General features: G+C 38.8%; 2 protein-coding genes across 3 annotated transcripts in view; one reads left to right on the plus strand and one right to left on the minus strand.

Moving 5' to 3' along the window:
* LOC129443281 (protein unc-13 homolog A) overlaps positions 1-7,418 on the plus strand; it is a 44,152-nt gene extending 36,734 nt beyond the window's left edge. For both annotated transcript variants that reach the window (XM_055203775.2, XM_055203776.2), the window contains 4 exons: positions 3,127-3,183; positions 3,571-3,663; positions 4,849-5,008; positions 5,090-7,418. In XM_055203775.2, the coding sequence (XP_055059750.2) occupies positions 3,127-3,183; positions 3,571-3,663; positions 4,849-5,008; positions 5,090-5,381 (602 nt within the window). In that variant the 3' untranslated portion in view covers positions 5,382-7,418. The remainder of the gene's footprint in view (positions 1-3,126; positions 3,184-3,570; positions 3,664-4,848; positions 5,009-5,089) is intronic.
* A 5,578-nt stretch (positions 7,419-12,996) lies between these two features.
* Positions 12,997-20,999, minus strand: LOC129443282 (RNA-binding protein MEX3B). The gene is made up of 3 exons (XM_055203777.2): positions 20,640-20,999; positions 19,027-19,515; positions 12,997-17,163 (listed from the first exon to the last, which is right to left on the minus strand). The coding sequence occupies exons 2-3, from the start codon at positions 19,469-19,471 to the stop codon at positions 15,809-15,811; spliced, it is 1,800 nt and encodes a 599-aa protein (XP_055059752.1). The 5' UTR covers positions 19,472-19,515; positions 20,640-20,999; the 3' UTR covers positions 12,997-15,808.
* Between the last annotated feature and the right edge of the window lie 1,289 nt (positions 21,000-22,288).

Here is a 22,288-nt window from a genome sequence, read left to right on the forward strand (position 1 = left end):
CCAAGTGACATTCAATCTTAGTACTTAGTACAACATCCTTTTACAGTTAAAACAGCTTTTAAACGTGAAGCATAGTTTGACACAAGTGTCTTGCAGCGATCTACGGGTATCTTCGCCCATTCATCATGGGCAAAAGCCTCCAGTTCAGTCACATTCTTAGGCTTGCGCACTGCAACTGCTTTCTTTAAGTCCCACCAGAGGTTCTCAATCGGATTTAAGTCTGGTGACTGCGATGGCCACTTCAAAATGTTCCAGCCTTTTTTCTGCAACCATGCTCTAGTGGATTTGGAGGTATGCTTGGGATCATTGTCCTGTTGAAAGGTCCAACGTCTCCCAGGCCTCAGGTTTGTGACGGACTGCAACACATTGTCATCCAATATCTCCTGGTACTGAAGAGAATTCATGGTACCTTGCACACGCTGAAGTTTTCCTGTACCTGCAGAAGCAAAACAGCCCCAAAGCATGATTGACCCCCCACCATGCTTCACAGTAGGCAAGGTGTTCTTTTCTTCATAGGCCTTGTTTTTCCTCCTCCAAACATAGCGTTGATCCATGGGCCCAAACAGTTCTAATTTTCCACAGAACACTATCCCAAAACTTCTGTGGTTTGTCCACATGACGTTTGGCATACTGCAGTCGACTCTTCTTATTCTTTGGAGACAGCAAGGGGGTGCGCCTGGGAGTTCTGGCATGGAGGCCTTCAGTACGCAGGGTGCGCCGTATTGTCTCAGCAGAAACTTCAGTACCCACATCTGACAAATCTTTTTTCAGTTCCTCAGCAGTCACACGGGGACTTTTTTCCACTCTACGCTTCAGATAGCGCACAGCAGTCGCAGTTAGCATCTTTTTTCTGCCACGACCAGGAAGCGTTTCAACAGTGCCCTTTGCCTTGAATTTGCGAATGATGCTTCCTATGGTGTCTCTTGGTATGTTTAACATTATATTTTGTAAAAAAGTAACACTTGCAGACAAGACATTTCTGACACAGGACCGTGGTGGACGGTGGGCGGTGCAATGAATCATTAAACTTCATCATGGCCAACAGTGCATATAGAATGAACATGAATCTAGACAGGACAACATACCTTTGTTTAAAAATTGTGCGCGAGTCATAATCCATCGGGTCTTGTGTTTGTAAATTATCTTTGCCATGCAATCCCAGTATGACATCAACTTGCATTTGTAGTCCACAAAAGTAATAAATCTGAGAAATGTTAATATATATCTTAGATGTTTACATCGGCTTTCATGGAAGAGAACGATCCGCGATCGAAACACGTCTTTAGTTTTGGTTTCACTTGCTCCGTATCCGACAAAACAATCCACTCGCTCTGTGATTTGTTTAAGTGTTCAGTACTGTTCATATTATTTACATTTAAAAAGCTGACATAAAAATAACTTAAAAGTTACTTTCCCTAGTAACTAATTACTTTTGATATACAGTAACTGGTCGAGTAATTCAATTACTTTTAAAAGAAGTAACTAGTAACTGTTACTAATTACTAATTTTCAGTAACTTGCCCAACACTGAGTGTGACAAGGTAAACAGAAAATAATACTGACACATTCAGACGTCATCACTCATTCTACAAACCCATACAATGGAGACAATCATCAAACTAATTCAGATAAAACGATCAGCTGCAATGAATGTTGAGAGTCATGGATTAGTTTAGTCTTATGTTGATACCCAGTATGCATTGCAGCATGAAGCTTTCTTTCTTGATTGTCACCATTGATGATTCTTATATAATGATTCATGATGTCAGAGATTGATTCAGTAGTTTAACTCTCTGTGTGTTTTTATAATTCTGAAAATAACAGACGTGACACTGCTTCCATCTAGCGGTGTAATATAATAGCCTGGTCCAAACTCCATTGCAAAGCGTTACTTCCATTAAGAAGGGTTCTCTGTTGAAGTTTAAAACTATCGGATCTGCCCAGAGTCACTCAGGATCTGCCATAGGCGATCGCTAACGTGTGGTCATGACGTATATCATGCGTCGAAACTTGCCAGAAACAAAAGTCCGAATAATCAGGCAACAAAACTTATCAAACCTGGTTCTTGCTCCGGCTTTAACTTCTGTTTATTCGGCAGTTTTGCAACAACAGACAGAATAGCTTTTCTCGCGTCTTTCTCCGCTGCCATTACTGAACTACAACTCAAACTGACGCACGACCTTCAACGTCATCGTTCTTAGCCACCCCCATCTGTTCGCTGATTGGACCTGCAGATTTTTGCAGGAGAAAACAAAACTCTACACCAGTGGTTCTCAAACTGGGGTCCGGAGCCCCCAGGGGGCCCCAGTTTTATGACATTTTATAAAATACATTAATTTATCATAAATTCTGTGTAATTAAACCTAAAAAAATAAGGCTACTAACCAAGAGCACTACTTTGTATAACTTAATATGTTTTGTTTAATTAAAATATGAAATTTTAGAACTGTTTTTTGTCATAGATATTTTGACAGAAAAACAGTTCTAAAACATTTTAATTAAACAAAACATATTAAGTTATACAAAGTAGTGCTCTTGGTTAGTAGCCTTATTTTTTTAGGTTTAATTACACAGAATTCATGATAAATGTATTTTATAAAATGTCATAAAACTGGGGCCCCGGACCCCAGATGGAGAACCAATGATTTAGGAGAACCTAAAAGAATTACATTATCTGATCTGGTTAGATCTTAGTTTTCTTTGCAATAACAGGTGAATTTTAAAACATGCTTCAACAGCCAAAGAAAACAACAATAAAACACAAGAGTCAATGGCTTAACTAAAGCAAAGACGGATCACCATAATGGGGGTTTGTTGAAATGTCAACATTTTTTAACATTAATGGAGGGTGCAAAAGTGATATTTATTCAGTGTGATTAACATTAACAAATCAACACTTCTTAACATTGTTTCAATGGTTGCTTGCTATCTGGGTAAATTAGCCCATTTTGAGCCCATGCCCACTTAGTACCACTTTAACATAAACGTGGTTGCTGGGAGCCTTTGAATTGGGACACAAACACACAGGTGTCTGTTGTAATGAGTCGCTCTTTGTCTTTTAATTGACTTTATGTGTGAGTTTATTATCATCTTTCTAACGCAGATATTCTGTCTCCTCTTGTGTAGTTCATGGAGGTAAAGGTGTGCGCTACACTAATAGTGAAGATGTTTATCCAGAGAAAGGTTTGTGTCTGACTTAGATGCTTATTTATTTACATGTGTTTAAATTGTTTATTTACATATTCTTGTGAATATGTTAATGAAGTTGATCATGATTGATATATTCTCTGAAATGGTTTCTGCTATAGTTTGTGTATATTAAGATTATTTGATGTGATTGAAGTGAACAGCAGTTAGTGTGTGATTGAGAGCTGAATTACAGCTGATGAGTTTCTGAATCTGATATCATCAAACTGTGACAGACAGCCATCTGACTCACTGTTGAATTAATGTTAATGTCTAAACAGATATTAAATTAACATGAGTGTTTCATATATATATACACACATAACACATACATGTTATTTATCCTCAAACCTGAGATTATCTTTGACTTTGTTGACTCTTCAGCATCAGCAGTAGAAGATGCAGTCGGTGAAGTCTGTATGACTGTAGAGATCTTCAGTGACCCAAACACAGGAGGACACAAGATCACTGTTAAAGGTGCTTCTGCTTACACACACACACACACACACACACACACACATGTTGGAATATGTGGTTTATGGGGACAGACGCAATGCATTTTATACTGTACACAACTGTATATTCCCTTCCCATAGATGGGTTGCACGGTGACGTCATTAACTGGTTGTGCGCGCAACCAAGAGGCAGAAAAAAGAGACGTGCCTTGTGTTGTAGGCTAGTAGTGGTGTCTGTAAGTCAAAATGCCAAGGAGTTGTTGCGTGGAAAATAGTACCAACAGAGTCAGTGCTGGGTGCCTGATGTTACCATACCAGTAGATGCGACTACTAGCCTAACATTATAATTCATACATGTATCACAGTAAAACTGCAAAAATAAAGGCAGAAAAACAGATCCAACTAAAATCAAGTTTTATTTATATACAAAAAATAAAGAACGCTTCAATAATTTAGGTTGTTGCAGTAGCGGATCAGCTCACCAATCGGGCTTTCTGCCTCCTGGATGCACGCGCACCCTGTAATGTTTGTAAACCAGCAACCCGTCTATAACCCAGTCAGTGCTTCCCAAACTAGTCTACAGCCGCCCCAGTGGGCTTTAGTGGTACTGCAGGCGGGCCTTGGCTAGGCTAAATCCATATATTAAAATAATTAAAATATTCTAATTGTTCTGAAATGTGATTTTTTTCCCTTCTTATTACATAAACATTAAGAATACATAAAAAATTCCACTATAGTGAGGTAAGATACATTGCTTGTAAATGGTTGTAGATTTGATTATTTTTTAAACATTCATTGCAACAGATTTGTGAACTATGTAGCTTCTGTTACACACTTTGATGCATTATAATTGTAAATAGTATGCAGAAAGTATGTAGTGTTATGGGTTTTAAATATATTTGTAAGAATGTTTACGTCATCTTTCACCCGAAAATAAAAATATTACATTTTATGGTAGATCTCATCATTCACATGAGATTGGTAAAACTTTGATTAATAAATATTGATAATTTTGTTCAAAGAGACAATCTGATATATGTATTGTAATATACAAATGGGGTTGGGGTCGTGGAGCTTTTGCTATATTTTAATGATTGCCCGGCCTAACCCAAAACCCAACCATCACAGACAACATTTGTCCCCACAACATGATCATTTCCAGGTTCACATACACACACATTTAGTCTTGTTTGTGTTTGATTGACAGTGGTGGCAGCCAATGACCTTCGTTGGCAGACGCAGGGTATTTTCCGACCCTTTGTAGAGGTTTACATCATCGGTCCTCACCTCAGTGACAAGAAGAGGAAGTTTGCGACCAAATCTAAGAACAACAGCTGGTCACCTAAATTCAGCGAGTCATTTCAGTTGTAAGTGTCTTATAAATCAGAGACCCTTCACACATCATGATGTTTCAATAAAGCAAACACATTCTTTCTCTCTCTCTGCAGTGTTCTGGGCAGTGAGTTGGGTCCTGAAGGTTATGAGTTGCAGGTGTGTGTAAAGGATTATTGTTTTGCTCGTGAGGACCGGACCGTCGGGATGGCTGTACTGCAGCTGAAGGATTTGGCGTCCCGGAGCAGCGCGGCCTGTTGGCTCCCGCTCGGCAAACGCGTTCACATGGATGAGACGGGTCTCACCGTTCTCCGAATCCTCTCTCAGCGGAACAACGACGAGGTCGCCAAAGAGTTTGTCAAACTGAAATCCGACCAGCGCTCGGCAGAGGAGGGTAGAGGGAGTTAAAGCCGTCGGGTCATCGTTCATTCATTTGTTCTGGATGTTAAACCATAACCTGAAGGTGGCAAACAATCAAGCGCTTTAACCACAACACGCACTCATATAAACATGTTTCCATGAATAACTAATAAGACACACTCATCTATACAGACTTAAACAATGGCATTTATTTCGAGCAAATAATGATGTCAACATAATCCACTGAGTTATATAAACACTCTTTAGCAAAGTCAACATTCATTTAAAATGTGTTTATTTTGTTTAATTCATGTTTCTCTGAAATGATTTTTGATAACATGAAGACTGCAGTGTTATTGGTTCATGGTTAAACATCTAAAATCACGGCTAACGTTCATTCATGCATTTAATGCCGGCTGATGTTTAGGTAATACATTTATGCATTTGGCAAAAACACTTAGAGTATATTTATTTTGATCAGTAAGTGGGGATGAAACCCATGACCTTTACATTGCTAACACAAAGCTCTAAGAATTGAGCTACAGATACACGGGCAATAATGACAACAAATGTTAATATTGAGATATAAGGGGAGGATTTGTAGGATGAACTTCATGTCTTTGAGATGGTTTGTATTGATGATGTTTCTGGAAAAGAGTCAATCCACTGCAAACACACAGTCAACCTTAAGCCTCCAATCATTTCCTGATAGGAAACATTTCTAGGTTTTCACATTTATTCTGTCTCAAACACACACACACAGGATCAGGGTTCAGGGATTGTAAGATTTTACTGTATGTTGCAGTAAAGCCTGGTTTATACTTCTGTGTCTGTGCACCGTATAGCCTAACGCCAACCTCTCAAAAAACGAAACGTTTCAATGCTACGAGGACTGCAAGCGCAGTGATTGGACCGCTAGATCCCTCCCTCAGGTAAAAAAACCGGCATCGCATTTCCTCGTATGCATTTCTGCTTGTGATTGTAAAAATAAAGATGGACCAGATTAAAAAGTGATATTTAACAACTCGAGCTGCACTCAAAGTCGCTGTCTATTGACCTCCATCACCGCTGATGTTTCTCCAACAACATACAAGCTGCTGCTTCTTGATATACTGTAGGTTAACTTACACCACTAACATGCTTGTGGACGCGGCATACTAGCGGTCGGCATGTCGGCGAGAACAACACAGAAGTATAAATCAGCCTTGAGATATAATTGAGATATCGTCTCTGATTGGTGTGTAAGAGATCCTCCAGCCAATCATTGATGATGTTACTGAATGTGGCTTTCAGGGTCTGTGTGATGACATCATCATGTCATTTAAAAGGGGCTCGATTTAGAAACTCTGAGGTGGTTTTAGAAGTGATGTTTGTGTTTTTATAAATTGACTTATTTAAGGAAGACATGAAGGGTTTTTATAAGCCAAAACTCAAACTTACAAGGTCTTGATGTAATGATTGTTGATGATTGTTGTACAATACTAACTGTTGTCAGATTGAGTCACAGAAAACCCTCTGTACACAAACACGCACACCCACAATGCTTTGCGGCCTTGAGGTACTTCAGTACCCCTCCTCTGTCTGTGTTTTACAGCTTGACTATTGCTGGATTTATTTCTCCAGACATGTTGACGTGTTCAGTCCTGGTCTGAAGTTCAGTCTCTCGGCGTCGCTCTGGTCTGTGTGCCGTCTCTTTAGCACGATGAAGATAAACCTTAACAAACACTGTGACTCAAACACACGTGTCACTTCAGTCACTGTGGATTATGGGCTTTTATTTGTTTGTTTGCTGGACATCCAAAAATACTTCTTTATAGAAGAGGGGTTTCTGTTTAATGTGAACATATAAATGATCTGAAAAGAGTTTATTGTCACGGGTTTGGTCATAGATGCAAGCATGAAATGCCAAAAAGCAAAATGCTTTACATTCAGGACTTGAGGTTTTTGTTTGTTATTTACATGTTGTGCTTTGATCTGTGTGGATTCTACAGCAATACAACAGAAGAATACAACACGAGTTTGGTTGTCCGGACAGACGATCGTGTCAAACTTGTGTTTCAGGATTAAACAGTGCATTGAAATGAAGTGTTTGATGTCGGCCCGTTTGAAATGTTTACGATGCACAGTATTTGTATCAGCACGCAATACTTGCATTTCTGTTAGCGTTGCACATTTCTGCTTTTCAGAGATGCTGTGTTATTCTGTAATGCTTTATTTATTCAAAAGTATTACTCAACACAAGTCATTATTCCCATTTCTAACCCTTAAAGGGGACATACCATGATAATCTGACTCTTTTTCCATGTTTAAGTGCTATAATTGGGTCCCCAGTGCTTCTATCAACCTAGAAAATGTGATCAACCCAGTAACTTAGTTTTGGTAAACCATTCTCTGCAAGCGTGTGGAAAAAAATAGCTCATTGAAATTTGTCTCTTTTAAAAAGTCTGAACAATTAAGTTTCAATTTCAACAAACAACCATTATGGCGATCGGTGTTTGTATTTCATCAGCTCATTTGAATTTTAACATGTTATAATAAATGATCTGTGGGGTAATTTGAGCTAAAACTTTACATACGTACTCGGGGAAAACCAAAGATTTATTTTACATCTTTAGAAAATAGTCGTGAAATGTCCCCTTTAAGTCGCTCCAACAAGGATCAATTTGTTGTATTGAAAATGGTTGTGTGATGCATTTCTTATGTTTCTGTGCAAGATATATGAGCACATGGACTATTGAACCATATGAGAAAACAATAAGAATCTTCATGTCTCAATGGCTCTTTAGCCCTAATGTTAAAATCATAGAAATCAGATTTTATTTAACTCAACAGACTTAGTTTTTTTTAAACCAAATCTAACACAGCCATTGAATGTTACTTCACACAGGCCTTGACATTAAAGATGACCGAGAGTCTAACATGCTGTCAGTTAAAGTAACCTGCCTGCCTTCACTCACTCACTTTAACACATAACACACACACACACACACACACGCTGAAGCACAAGCAGGCATGAATTAAAGTCGTATGCATGCATGCATGATCACAGAGAAACACTGCAGTGGTGTCATTCTGTGAAGAAAATCAAGTGCATGAAGTCAAATTAAAAGTGAATGGTGCCAGCACGTGTCCTAATGTTAACCTGCCAGTTTTGGACACACAGAAATGAATTTTGACTCGGTTTATTATATTTCACAATGTCTTTATTTTTTGAAAAGAAGCGCTTGTCAATAATCTATCTGATATTGATTGTAGTGTGTATCATGTCTTCGCATGAGCGAGTGTTTTTATACTGGAGTGTTTCTAATTTTCATTTCTAGGCATTTTGATTGATTGTTATTAATAAGGATGATCGTGGATTACTGCAACATTTGCTTCCTATTAAAACAAAAATGAACTTTATTCATTTGTGTCTGTGACGGTTTGTGATGAGGAAATTCGATGCATTAAATTGGGGTTGCCAGTTTGAGCCTCTTGATTCATCAGTTTAAAGCTGCAGTCTGTAACTTTGGCCTCTCTATCGCCATCTCTGATTCAAGTATAAAAAATTTAAAAGAGAAAAAAAATTTAAAAGAGGGAACAAAATTGAAAGAGAAAAAAAATTTAAAGAGGGAAAAAAATTCTTCCTCATTTTTTTATGTTGCGCTTCAGAACTTTCAGAGTACGGAAAAAAATTGAAAGAGAAAAAAAATTGAAAAAAGTGGGGAAAAAATTCAAGAGAAAATTGTGAAAGAATAAAATCCCAGGCGTTTGCCGTGAAAACATTAGCTATTTGCCTCAAACGCCTCTTTGCCCAAGTTGAAAATAAATCCCGCGAGTAATCTAGAGTTAGCAACGCGATGCGATTGCACGCTTCGCGTTTGATGTGAACCCACAGTTAGTCTTAGGAAGGAACTTGAGCATCTTTTTCTTCATAATTTTGTTACTTTGCGCTTCAAGGCATTCGTAGTATGGAAAAAAAACTTAGAAAGAGAAAAAAAATTTGAAAGAGAAAAAAAATTTTAAAAGAAGAAAAAATTGAAAGAGAAAAAAATGTTTTAAAAGAGGAAAAAATTTGAAAGCGAAAAAATCTTAGAACTTAAGGGCTCATCATAGTTGTGCATAAGTCCTACGATGTAACCTCACTGGCATAGGCTTACACGTCGGTGTTCATATATACTTCTGCGTTGTTGTCTGCGTCGACGTGCAATTACACATGCAGACCTACAGTAGGCAGTATCCAAACGTGAAACCCTCCGTAGCAGTAAAATAGCCAAAGAAGAAGAAGAAGGTGCTTAAACCCTCCAAAGAAAAAGCAGCAGCAGTTTGTAGTGTATGATTTGAGAAGATTAGCTGGGATGAGAAAAAATCCTAGGACTTAGTCTCAGGAAGGAGTGAACTTGAGCAATTTTTTCCCTGAAATATATCAGGGCTTCCGTACAAATGAAAGAGATGCAACTGTAAAACCAATAAACGCATAACATGAAGATGTTTATAAGGAAATTCAATGATACAAAATACAAAAGTTTAAAATAATTTAAAATATAAATGTCATAAAGAACAAATTGAAAAAATATAAAAATGACTATAGGAAGTGGAGTTTTTAGGGGCGGCAGTGGTTCATGTAGGTTGTCTACAAATCAGAAGGTTGGTGGTTCAATCCCCAGCTCTCCCTGACCAAGTGTCGAGGTGTCCTTGAGGAAGACATCTAACCCCAGCTGCTCCCGACGAGCTGGATGGCGCCTTGCATGGCTGAGACTGCCGTTGGTGTATGAATGCATAGACAAAATATACGTAGACACCTCGTAGACTGAGCTGACTATTGGAGCTGACGTATCGCGCGGCCGCCATCTTGGATGGGTCTCCAGTGCGCTCCCTTGCATGAATAATCATTACTCCCCTAATTTTTTACCGGATTTTCACACGGTTTCCGTTGTTATAAGCGGCAGAGATTTAGTTATGATACAGGACGCTATCACACATTGAAAAATACTGCTTTCATGCTAAAATACTTTGCATTATGGTCTTTAAGTATGTGGCATAGAGGCAGACACTACTTAAGTATTTTACTTTTTACATAAAAGTAAAGTATCTGTATTTTATCAGTGTTTTTCTTGGGAAAACTTATATTCCAAAGCATATTATCATAATTTTTACTCCACTACATTTCATAATATCAAGTTATTGGTTTATATTTAATAGTTAAGTTTTAAACATCTACTTTTTTACTTTTACTTAAAACGTACTTTAGTACTTTTACTCAAGAAAAGTAAAAGTACACAATTTTTATGTAATTTTTACGAAATTAGGTATTTTATGTAATTAGGTATTAAATTAATTTTAATATGAATGAATTGTCCGTGAGAATTTTCATTCCAAAATGGCGGCCGCGCTACTGAAGCGCCATCTAGTGGCTGTTGCCAAAAACGAATCAGAGCAAAACCCTCCCGTTTTATAACAACTTCCCATTGCCTCCTCATGCCTGTATCACTGGAAAACCTTCAAATGTGAAGAAAAAACAGCGAGAGATCATGAGAGAGAGTACCAGTTCCTGCTGAACATTGACATAATATTATAAATAATAACGTAAAATAACCAAAATGATTGTTCAATCTTACTTGTGAAATGTAATCCCATGTCATATGGAATCAATACTGCGCCGGTGATTGCGACCGTAAGCTGCACAAAATACGTGCATAGTTGCTTTCTTTCCGTTAACTCCGATTGACTCTGATGCTAGCGTACAGTGAGGAGACCCATCCAATATGGCGCCGACGCTTGATGCGTTCCAAAATGTCATGAGGTGTCTACGTATATAACGTCTATGTATGAATGAGTGAGTGAATGTGAGGCAGCTTGTAAAGCGCTTTGGATGAAAAATGAAAACCCTGTCATCATTTACTCACTCTCATGTAGTTACAAACCCACATACATTTCTTTGTTCTGATCAACATGAAGGGAGATATTTTGAGAAATGTTTGTGACCAAACTGTCTGTGTACCCCATTTACTTCCATATAGAAAAAAAAATTATGGAAGTAAATGGGGTCCACAAACATTTCTCAAAATATCTTCCTTTTTGTTCATCAGAACAAAGACATTTATAGAGGTTTGTAACTACATGAGAGTGAGTAAATGATGACAGAATTTTCATTTTTGGGTGAATTATCACTTTAAAGATAAATATACAAAAACATTCTTTATCAATACAATTATCTAAAAACACTGCAATGATTTCAGATATAACTGTGTGTGTTTCTGACTTATAAAGACACCTGACATGAGAAATATAAGTGAATCTTTACTGCCATCTACTGAGAAAAACTATGTAAGAATGCTTTTCAGTTTAGTCCAGCTCTGTCTTTTGTGTCAAGTATTGAAGATTATGTGAAGTACATGAAATCAATCTCCATATCTACTCATTGCTTATGTTAAGGTTAAATCAGACAGTGTTTATGGCGTACATGACAAAGTTATTTTACTTGTTCCTCCTCAGTTTAAAAAGAAGATGAAAGTTTAATTAAAGCACATTCATTCTTCAGTAAAAACATTCATTTGATCTTTAAAATGTCCTTTCAGTTAACTCTTTATATACAGTAGCAGGTAAAATATATACCTAAACATAAATACCAGCGAGTACATTTTTAGTAGAAAAGAAACATGTATAAATGCATCATTTTAGCACCTTCACTATGGCCTGGTTTTACAGACGTCACTAAAGCCAGGACTAGGCCTTATTTAAATTAAGATGTTTAAGCATCTTTAAGATGTTACTGGGGTGTATCTTGAGACAAATCCATGCCACTGGCACATTTTAAGATCTGTCAGTGAAAGTTATTTTCATTCAAAACAGCTGTGTTTTAGTCTAGGGTTAACTGGGCTAAGTGTATTTTTGCTGACAGTCAGCAGTTGATTCTAGCACACCAGAAAACATTACTGTAAGATGCAAGACATATCAATAAAAATCACAAATATTCATATCTGATAGTATGTACATATTTCAAAAAGCTAAGATTTAAGTCAATGTTAATAGCAGAGAAACTAGTGTGAGTGTGATGCTTTCTTTCCCAAAAAACACATGAGATTTTTAGTTTTATAAAAATATTTAACCATTAAAATGACATTTACAAACTTACCTTAGCTATGCAGTATGTGACATGAGAAAGCTTTAGCACTTTTTTTCCCTTCAATATCATTAAACCACAATTTGTTTCTCGCATTTACAACTTAAAAATTATTGATGACGACTCTTGTCTTGTAATGAACTCGGATTTTTTTTTTAAATCTATTAAACAGAAGTTTTATTATCCTCTGTTATTTTCACAACATATAGGGGTGGTTTCCCAGACAGGGATTAGACTAGTCCTAGACTAAAATAAATGTTAGAGCTGTCCAAACTGAAAACAACTTGCACTAACATATCTTAAAAATACATCATTGCCCTTTGTGTTGACTCAAAATGCACACAAGTAATGTTTTAGTAAGGCATGTTTGTTAAAACTAGTTATATTTTCTAATTAAACTAAGGCCTAGTCCTGGCTTAAACTAATCCCTGTCTGGGAAACAACCCCTTAACGTAGCAGAGACTAAAACCTCTGAGAGTAAAACACATGAAACACTGAGTCTTTAAACTTTAGGACTGAAGTCTTCTGTTCAACAGTAAATAAAGACACGCAGATACAGGATTATTGTTTTACAGTACAAAAACAAAAAAAACGAAAAACAAGATTTTATTAAAGAAGCATAAAAAATAAAACTCTCGATACATTTCTTATAACCGTAAAGTCAGCTCAAATGATATGCGTGTATACAATTGTTCCAGCTCACGGTTAAAAGGTCCATAAACTTTCAAATAAAATATATTTCAATTTTAAATTTCTTCAATAATTTTTTCTCATTTTGTTATAAATTGCCTATATGTTGTACACAGGAAACAGAAATATGGAAAATAAAGATAAATTTGTTGTAATAAAAGGGTCACATTATAATCTGGGATATTCATGTCAAGGTAAGCAAATAAATTGTAAAAATAAAATGTGTAAAAAAAGTTTTTTGTCTTTTCATTTTTAGAAAAGTATTAGCGAACGCCTGATGGCTTCAAGACATGCAGAGAGAAAGATAGAGAGATAGAGAGAAAGAGAGAGAGCGTTAAGTTACAAATAATGATACATGTTTTAAAAACTACATTAACCTTTTCAGTTTTGTACTTTTTGAAAACAAATCCTAATGATTGTATTCAGAATATTTACAATTAGGCCTTGAATTTTCTTATTGAAACAACTTTTGGTTTGGCATAAAAAACAATAAGAAAGAAGTTAAAGCAAAAACAGAGTAGAGGGCAAAACCGATAAGAAAACAGCGTTTGACGTCTTTCCTATGCTAATCTGCCTGAGATCTCCTCTGAAAACAAATCCACATTAAACCCTGTTTTTAAACCTTGGGGAAAAGGCAAATAATCCAGCTTCAGGTCTGTGGGTCAATCCCAAAATTCTGCTCCGCAGTGATGGATTCTGCACGAGTCACATGACCTTCATCACCGATCGAGATGCCAAAACATGCCACAGACACGAGAACAGAAAACTACAGCTACTTTCTGGATCTTTTCACCATTTACACTACAACACCTCACCTCTTCTGAACCAGATCATCATCATCAATCCTAACTAAGAACAAACATCATCATCATCATCTTCCTGATGGCCCTCTAAAACACAAACACGGGGAGAAAACGGCTCAGATGGCTCTCTATACAAAATACTCTGACCTCTTTCCACATTTAAAGTGTAATCTCTGGATTTAAGAATCGGAAGAGTATGAATGGGGAAGGTGGTGCGTCACAGCCGGATATATATATATCAAAAACAATCTTCATTTAACAGATGAGTCAGTCTCATGACCTCGAAAGGCACCATCTACTCTCTCCGTTCTGACCGGCACGATCCATTAATGCAAAAATATATCAGGAAACCAAACTCGTGTGATCCCCTTACAAAAAACAAACAAACATGCAAAGCATAATTTATACCAAAAAGTTAAGATGGGAAAAGTCCCTTCAGCGTTTGGACATCATCACTAAACGTATGGAAGCCCTGGATGATATAGCTGCCATACGGATCGTGTCGGGACGATTCATCCTGTTTATTATTAGAGATATGACCTGAAGTGTGTAGTGTATAACCAGAAGCCCTTTAGAGTACAGCGGACCAACGGCTCGTCACGTACGCCTGTCAAGGGCTACAGATTTGATTCGCTTCATAAAAACAAACACGGCTACGTTCACAGGCGGCTGAGGGATTAGAGAGTAAGTGCGCGCGCTGCAGGATGCAAATGTCAAAAGTTTAACCTCAGGATGAGACCGAAAGCTCTTGCCACAGAGCCGGAAGACAGACTTTTACTCCAGCCTGACCCGAGGGGAACGCGACAGACCCCCGGAAAATACAAAAGAACATTTCAATGTGTCGCAGTGCACTATTAGGATGGCTCTACAACAGTCGGTTTAAAAACGCACACACACACACACACATCCACAACAAAGAAAACATTCATGTCAAGTTACAAACATCTATCTTATAATTCAATAATAAGTCATGTGGTTTGACGAGGGGCGGAGTCAACACCTGTGCTGCCCACATCCAGTCTTACCACAAAAAAAAGTCTCTAACAGTAAAATTGTAACAGATAAAGATGTCGTCATCTGAAATACTAACAACCCTGTATCAGGAGTGAAGACTCTGGGAATGAACAAACATCCGACGAAATCATTGTTCCCTTAAAACAAACTCTCACGTCATCTAGTGGAGTATAAAGGTTTATAAGGTAGTGTGATGACCGAGAGAAAACATGAGATTTATAACATTGTACTAGTCCATCTAGTTTAGATTCAACAATAACTATTCAGTTGGATATCAACTCTTGACACGTATAAATATTAAGTGTTTCATTCTTCATTTGTAATAAAACAGGAATCTCTCAAATGTTTTGGTCTAAACCAGTGTGCAGGTTTATGCAGTCTCGCATTTCCAAGCATGTTGTTGTTGTTGTTGCGGGCGTCGCCCGAAATTAAAATAAAAAATAAAAAAGCAACAAAAGAGAATTAAAAAATAATTTAAAAAACAACTGCATTGCCAACCTTCTAACGATTCAAGACGTTAGGAAAAAAGTGCAGTCTTATGCCAGCGTAAAAGTCGAAAAATATCTGCAAGTAGAAAAAGTTGCAAGCAAAAAAGCAACCGGTTGCAGTCGCATGAAGGCGTAATGAAAAAAGAACCGTTAAATACGACCAAACGAAGATGAAGGGCTAAAGATAAGACACTGTTTGATCTTCAGTTCCAAGAAAAAAGTCCAAGAAAAGTACTCGAGTCGCTAATAACATGGCATCAGAGTTATTATTATTATTATTATTATTGTCAATAACTTCACAATAGTGTCATCTAATAATCGCTGTCAATCTGACGAAGGCAGTTTTTGAAAGACGCGGAGTTTCATCTGTTCCGGGCATTAGGAGAAGATTCGGATGCACTGCGTGGCAGGGGTGCGGCAAACGGGACACTCGGGCTCTTGCGACTGGCATATCTGCCCGGCGCAATCCATGCAAAAGAGGTTGTGCCCGCAAGGAACCAACGCGGCGGTCACCTCGCTCTCGCAGCACACGTAACAGTCCCTGCTACTGCCGGGCACCACAACGGCCAGGGCACCCGCTTTCAGTCGCCCAAGCATGGAGGATGCGATGCCCATGCCGCTGCTTCCTCCCTCGGAGTCAGTGGGTGAACCGCCGGGCAACGAGGAGGCCGAGCAGGAAGAGTAACCCGTCGAGCTCCCGCCGCTGCTGCTGCTGCCGCCTGAGAATGACCCACCGCCGGATTGCAGCCAGGAGAGGGCGCTGAGGGGGTCGCTTTGTGCGCGGCGTGCCAGCGGGTGGTCGACGCACGAGGTGTCGGAGGGCAGGGTGGGCGACACACGCGGGGTCACGGCGCCCCCGCTGAGGCCGCTACTGTTGCGACGAAGCTGTGATGGCTGCTGCTGCTTTCCGCCGTTGACAAAGGGTGCCCAGATGTTACCGCCGCTTAACTCGAAACCCAGGTCTTCGGAGGCGCTGGGGAGGCTCGGGGCGGAATCGCCACCAAACGAGAAGCTGCCGCCAGCGCTGCTAGTACTGAAGGGACTTGTGGGGCTGCTGCCATCTGTCGCTCTCCGCGGCGCCGAGAAAGACTCGGAGCTCAGCACACCATTGGAGTAAGACGCAGACGACACCTTGCGGGTCGAATGGTGGTGGGAGGCAGGAGGAGGTGCCGAATGGCTAGCACGAGACCACAGCGTTGCGCCCAGTCCCAGTGCCCCGAGACCCTCCAGACTGACGTCTGTGCCGTTGCTGTGAAAGTCGTTGTCGCCTTGCAGGTCCACGAAGGCGCCCGTACGGAGCGTGATGTGCGTTTCGATTTCCTCGCGAGCTCTGTCCACGTTCTCCGGCATCCCGGTCACCTCGAACACCGGGTCTTTTTCGCGACTGGGTGTGACGATGTAAGTGTGGGTTTGCTGCTGGATGCGCTTGATAGTGGCTCCTTTGGGACCCACCACCAGCCCGACAACTCTGTAGGGAACTCGCACCTGGATGGTGGTCTGGCCCGGCAGGTTAGGAGGTCCAGGGAGGGAGCCGCCCGAACCGGGACCGCTCCCGCCCGCTTTACAGCGCGAGGCCCGTATCATCGAGAAGTGCTCGGCCGCAGAAACGATCTCTCTCTTGGCCATTTCCACATCTTCACGTCTGCCGGTCACAATAAACACGGGCTCTTCTCCTCTCACAGGGGTCTTGATGTAAGTGTTTGTTTTTGCTCGTAATGCTTTGATCTTGCAACCTGGACACATAAAGAGAGACAAATGGTTAATATAGTTATTGTACATCATTAAACAACTAGGGATGTAATAACACATCAATCGTCAGTAAAGCCGGTTCCTTGATTTGTAGTACATCGCCATCACCTGCTTTCAGATGGAGCCGCATTTACTACACAGAGCCGTAATTCACTGACAAGCTAAGCAATATTGCATTCATAAGCGCAGACGATTCGTCCACGATTTCATAATATCATTAATGTGTATCACTTATATTCATAAAACTCCAATATACGGCAAAAAATATATTTTTAAATACATTTTTAAAAAATTTGAATATGAAAATATGTTATTCACAGATATATTTTTGTATATTTTGTATAAACTTTAAAGCATTAAAAAATATATTTAGCCCTTCAAAAATATTCACATCGCATTGGAAGAAAAACTTTATGTTTATGTTACGGACCTGTAAAAGGTTAATATTAAATATATTTTCAACTTCAAAAATATACTTTTTATTTTTTATAATTATTTTGGTCAAGAATACATTTTTTTGCCATTATGGATTCTAAAATTAAAAATGTATTTGTTGCCACTGAAATACATTTTGAAATATATGTCGATGTATGAAGGATACAACTAAACATATTTCCAAATTCAAAAAAATATTTAATTGAGCATCACTTTCTACAAAATATATTTAAAATATATTTTTGGAGACAGAAATGTATTTTTGCCGTATGGGCTGAGAGGAATGTTAAAAGTGCACACGAGCAGTTCAAAGCTGACCTACATGTTAGTCATGTTATTTCAACGAGCAGCTGTTTTTATTGTTCTGCTGGACTGCAGGAGGAAACAGGGGCGCTGTTTCTTTAAATCTGGACTGCTTACTGCACGCAGCCAATGGCGTGCGCGCTCTGTGATGTCATCGCGCGAGGCTCAACGCATGGCATTTCAAACAAAGAGAACAATGTAACAAGAGAAGCCGCGTCGCGCCAAACCCCGCGCCGCTTATATGAGGCACATTTATATATAATGAAGAAATATTATCAACCAAATACATCAAACAAGTGCCCGCGTCAAACAAAACACAGCGAACACGCGCGCGGCCTTTGTACTTGCATAACTCGTTTATCCTCAGATGACCCCTCCCGGCACACGCGCATATAACGTTTATATCGCGAAGTAGTCGCGATTATCGATCAATACTCAACAGACAAGTTCAATCTCTGTGTGAGGAGGGGGCAGTAAAACCGCATCGGTCGATACGCGTCGCGTCTCTTTTGTCTGGGCCAGCGCGTGCACACTCCGACAATCTGCCGCTTTGTCTACACCCCCACGAGCAATAACACCCAAATCAAGCTAGAGTTGAGAGCCAATGGTGTTTGGAAAGATCAAATTCGCCAAAAAAGAAAAATCACTGAATGAGCGACATTATCAACGCACAGCACATGCTGAATCACAACAACAACACAATAACATAAACACAACACCACAACTAAACCACTCCTGCACTAAAGTGATGCTCTGTTCTTATGATTTCCTCAAACGTTATGCAATTTTATGCATCACAACTTCAAACTTACCAATGCACAACATCAGTACTAGTTAGCCGATGCTCTGATATGAATAATAATAATAATAATAACTTTTACTGTACACCCTTAAAAATAAAGCTTCTTCTATTAAGGGTTCTTCACAGCCATGCATTTATTTGTTATGTTTTTAAAGTAAAAAAACTAAAAATATATAGTTTCCATTACAAAGAAGCTTTTGTGAATCTACAAAGGTTGTGTGTATATTAAAGGAACCCTACAGCCTTTATGTTTAAGAGTGCACAATGAGTGATCTCAGGACAATAACACAAAGAAAGTTCAAGTCACCTTGTCGTCCGACAATTTCTGCCACATGCTCTGATGTGGGCACGGGCACGCACTCGGTCATGTTGACGCTCCTCTTTCGCAGCGCGGAGCTTTGTTCCCCAAGGATGGACCCGGCCATGTGGTACCCACCGCTGCCTCCCGAGCCGTAGTACTCCGGAGACGGGGAGCAGGAACCGGGCGACTCCCGTGACCCGTTGGCGTGCTCGAGCATCAGTAAGTCGACGTATCCGCCGTTCTCTGTGCCCGGCGGCGTCCCGTCCAGACAATCGACCTTCTCGATTGGCATGAGTGACAGCTGATCCAGGGCGAAGCGCAGCGCCTCTTGATGCTCTTCGTCCCGGGACTCTTGATCCGTGTCCCGTGGGGGTGGCAGAGTGGACTGGCTCGTGCTGCTCACTACCATATCGTGATCCATGATGTCAGGGTGAAACAGGGGGCTAGGCATAGTAGAGCCCGCGCGTGCATCAGACAACAAACAAACCGTGCTTTCTAGAAGAAAAATAAAAGAGAGGTGAAAACATGCACGAGTATTTGGTCAAAGCATACATAAAACACCTTAAAGGAACAGTTCACCCAAAAATGAAAATTCTGTCATCATTTAATTACTTTCATGTTGTTACAAACCTAGGGCTGTGCAATTCATTTTTTTATTCAAACAATTACAAAAACAAGATAATGAAGGTAAAATAATTATTGTTCAATTAAAATATAAATTGCACGTCGTGGGAGCGATGTGTTTGTAAGGCACCACTGCTTTGACACATGTAGCCTATAGCAACACTTACTTAATGAAAAGGTTAAATAAATGCATGTTTTCAATGAGTTACTGTGATATAATATCTCTTGTATGTATGAATCTCTTTGTTCTTATATCCCACAAAAGAAGATATTTTGAGTTAAGTTTGTAATCAAACCGTTCCTGAGCCCCATTCACTTTCACAGTATTCTTTATTCCTACAATGGAAGTGAATGGGGCCTCTGATCGGTTTGGCTACATTTCTCAAAATATCTTCCTTTGTGTTCATCAGAACAAAGACATTTATACGGGTTTGTAGTGAGTAAATGATGAGAGAATTTTCATTTTTATGTAAACTATCACTTTAAAGAGAGTGTGCACTAACTAACTAGAGTCACATTGAGCTCTCTTTTGTCTTCGTTTCTGTTTGTTTTTATAGACCAACGCATCATAATGTATTTTCAGATGAAGTGATGCATAACAACACATAAAAGAGCCCGAGTGTGCGGCCCGGACCCCTAACTAGTGTGCTTGTTGTTTTCTCGCGCTCCTCTTCTCTTTGTCTTTATTGTTGCTGTGTGTTGTTTAGCCGCGACTATAATAACAGCGCGCGTTTGATTTAAGGACAATAAAACATCACGACAGAAATTTAACAGCGCGCGTCTCTGTCGCGTTAAACATGTTTCACGTTGACTTTAGTGAGAAATCTTTCAGTTAAGAGGGTTTGTGTTGTTAGCCGCGTCGCTAGCCGGAGACGATCAGTCACATTGTCGCCTTTGTTTGTGGATCTCAGCCACGCACCACGCGGGCGATCCCGGGTGTTCAAAAGCCCGGGCGAGATTTAAGTCGCGATTAAACACAAGGACGAAAGCCTCACCTTAAATTCTCCCGCCGCTCTTTTCTCGAGTTTTCTGGATGATTGTAAGGATGATGATGATGATGGCTAACTGCTAGCGGAGCTGCTAGTTATAAAGATAAACTGTTCGCTATAAAAGCGCTAAAAATCAAACTCGCTGAAATCACGCTTCCCGTGTCGGCGTCTCTCGCTCGGGCTCTCGGTTCATGTTCTCGGGCCGTGCAGCACTGGAGCAGAAAAAACGCGACGAGCTCGCTCCTGTTCTGCTCCTCCGGTTCGCCGTCTTTGTCTGTCTGTGTGCAGACGCACGCCACGCTCGCTCCAACCCGTCCGTCCACAGCACGCGGCGCTGACGTCACACCGGCCCACAACAATGGGTTCAAAGGCCACGCGTCACAGGCGCGCTCCGATCATTTTTATTACGATTATAATTTGTTAAAAAAAAAATATGAAAATAGTTCATTTCATAACACAAAAGGCGACTGAATATTTTGTTTAATTTACCTCAGACAAATGCTCAATGCTAAAGACTACAACACGAAGATTGCCGATTACACTTATAAACTGGAACATTACTACATGAAGGATTATGTCTGACCTAAAATAATTTTTTTTTTTCGAGATTAAAGTCATTAGAATGCGAGATTTAACTACTCAAAATAAGTAAAATTACGGGAATAAAGTTGTAATATTTTAGGAATAAAGTAAATATAACGAGAATAGAGTTGTAATATTTCGAGAATAAAGTCGTAATATAATGAGAATAACGAGAATAAAGTTGTAATATTTAGAAAATAAAGTTGTAATATTTCGAGAATAAAGTCAATATAATGAGAATAAAGTTAATATAACAAGACGTCAATGTAACAAGAATAAAGTTGTAATATAACGAGAATAAAGTTGTAATATTTAGAAAATAAAGTTGTAATATTTAGAGAATAAAGTCGTATTATTTAGAGAATAAAGTCAATATAACAAGAATAAAGTTGTAATATTTCGAGAATAGAGTCAATATAACAAGAATAACGTCAATATAACAAGAATAAAGTTGTAATATTTCGAGAATAAAGTCGTAATATAATGAGAATAACGAGAATAAAGTTGTAATATTTAGAAAATAAAGTTGTAATATTTAGAGAATAAAGTCGTATTATTTAGAGAATAAAGTCAATATAACAAGAATAAAGTTGTAATATTTCGAGAATAAAGTCGTAATATAATGAGAATAACGAGAATAAAGTTGTAATATTTAGAAAATAAAGTTGTAATATTTAGAGAATAAAGTTGTAATATTTAGAGAATAAAGTCAATATAACAAGAATAGAGTTGTAATATTTAGAGAATAAAGTCGTAATATAATGAGAATAACGAGAATAAAGTTGTAATATTTAGAAAATAAAGTTGTAATATTTCGAGAATAAAGTCAATATAATGAGAATAAAGTTAATATAACAAGACGTCAATGTAACAAGAATAAAGTTGTAATATAACGAGAATAAAGTTGTAATATTTAGAAAATAAAGTTGTAATATTTAGAGAATAAAGTCGTATTATTTAGAGAATAAAGTCAATATAACAAGAATAAAGTTGTAATATTTCGAGAATAGAGTCAATATAACAAGAATAACGTCAATATAACAAGAATAAAGTTGTAATATTTCGAGAATAAA

This window comes from Misgurnus anguillicaudatus, chromosome 2 (genome assembly GCF_027580225.2).
Source record: "Misgurnus anguillicaudatus chromosome 2, ASM2758022v2, whole genome shotgun sequence".
NCBI lineage: Eukaryota > Metazoa > Chordata > Actinopteri > Cypriniformes > Cobitidae > Misgurnus > Misgurnus anguillicaudatus.

What these genes read in the sequence shown, in the direction of transcription:
- LOC129443282 (XM_055203777.2), bottom strand. Translation starts at nt 19,471, where the DNA reads ATGCCTAGCCCCCTGTTTCACCCTGACATCATGGATCACGATATGGTA. An exon ending in AGAAATTGTCGGACGACAAG is followed by an intron (nt 17,164 to 19,026) that starts GTGACTTGAACT and finishes TTATGTGTCCAG; the next exon opens with GTTGCAAGATCAAAGCATTA.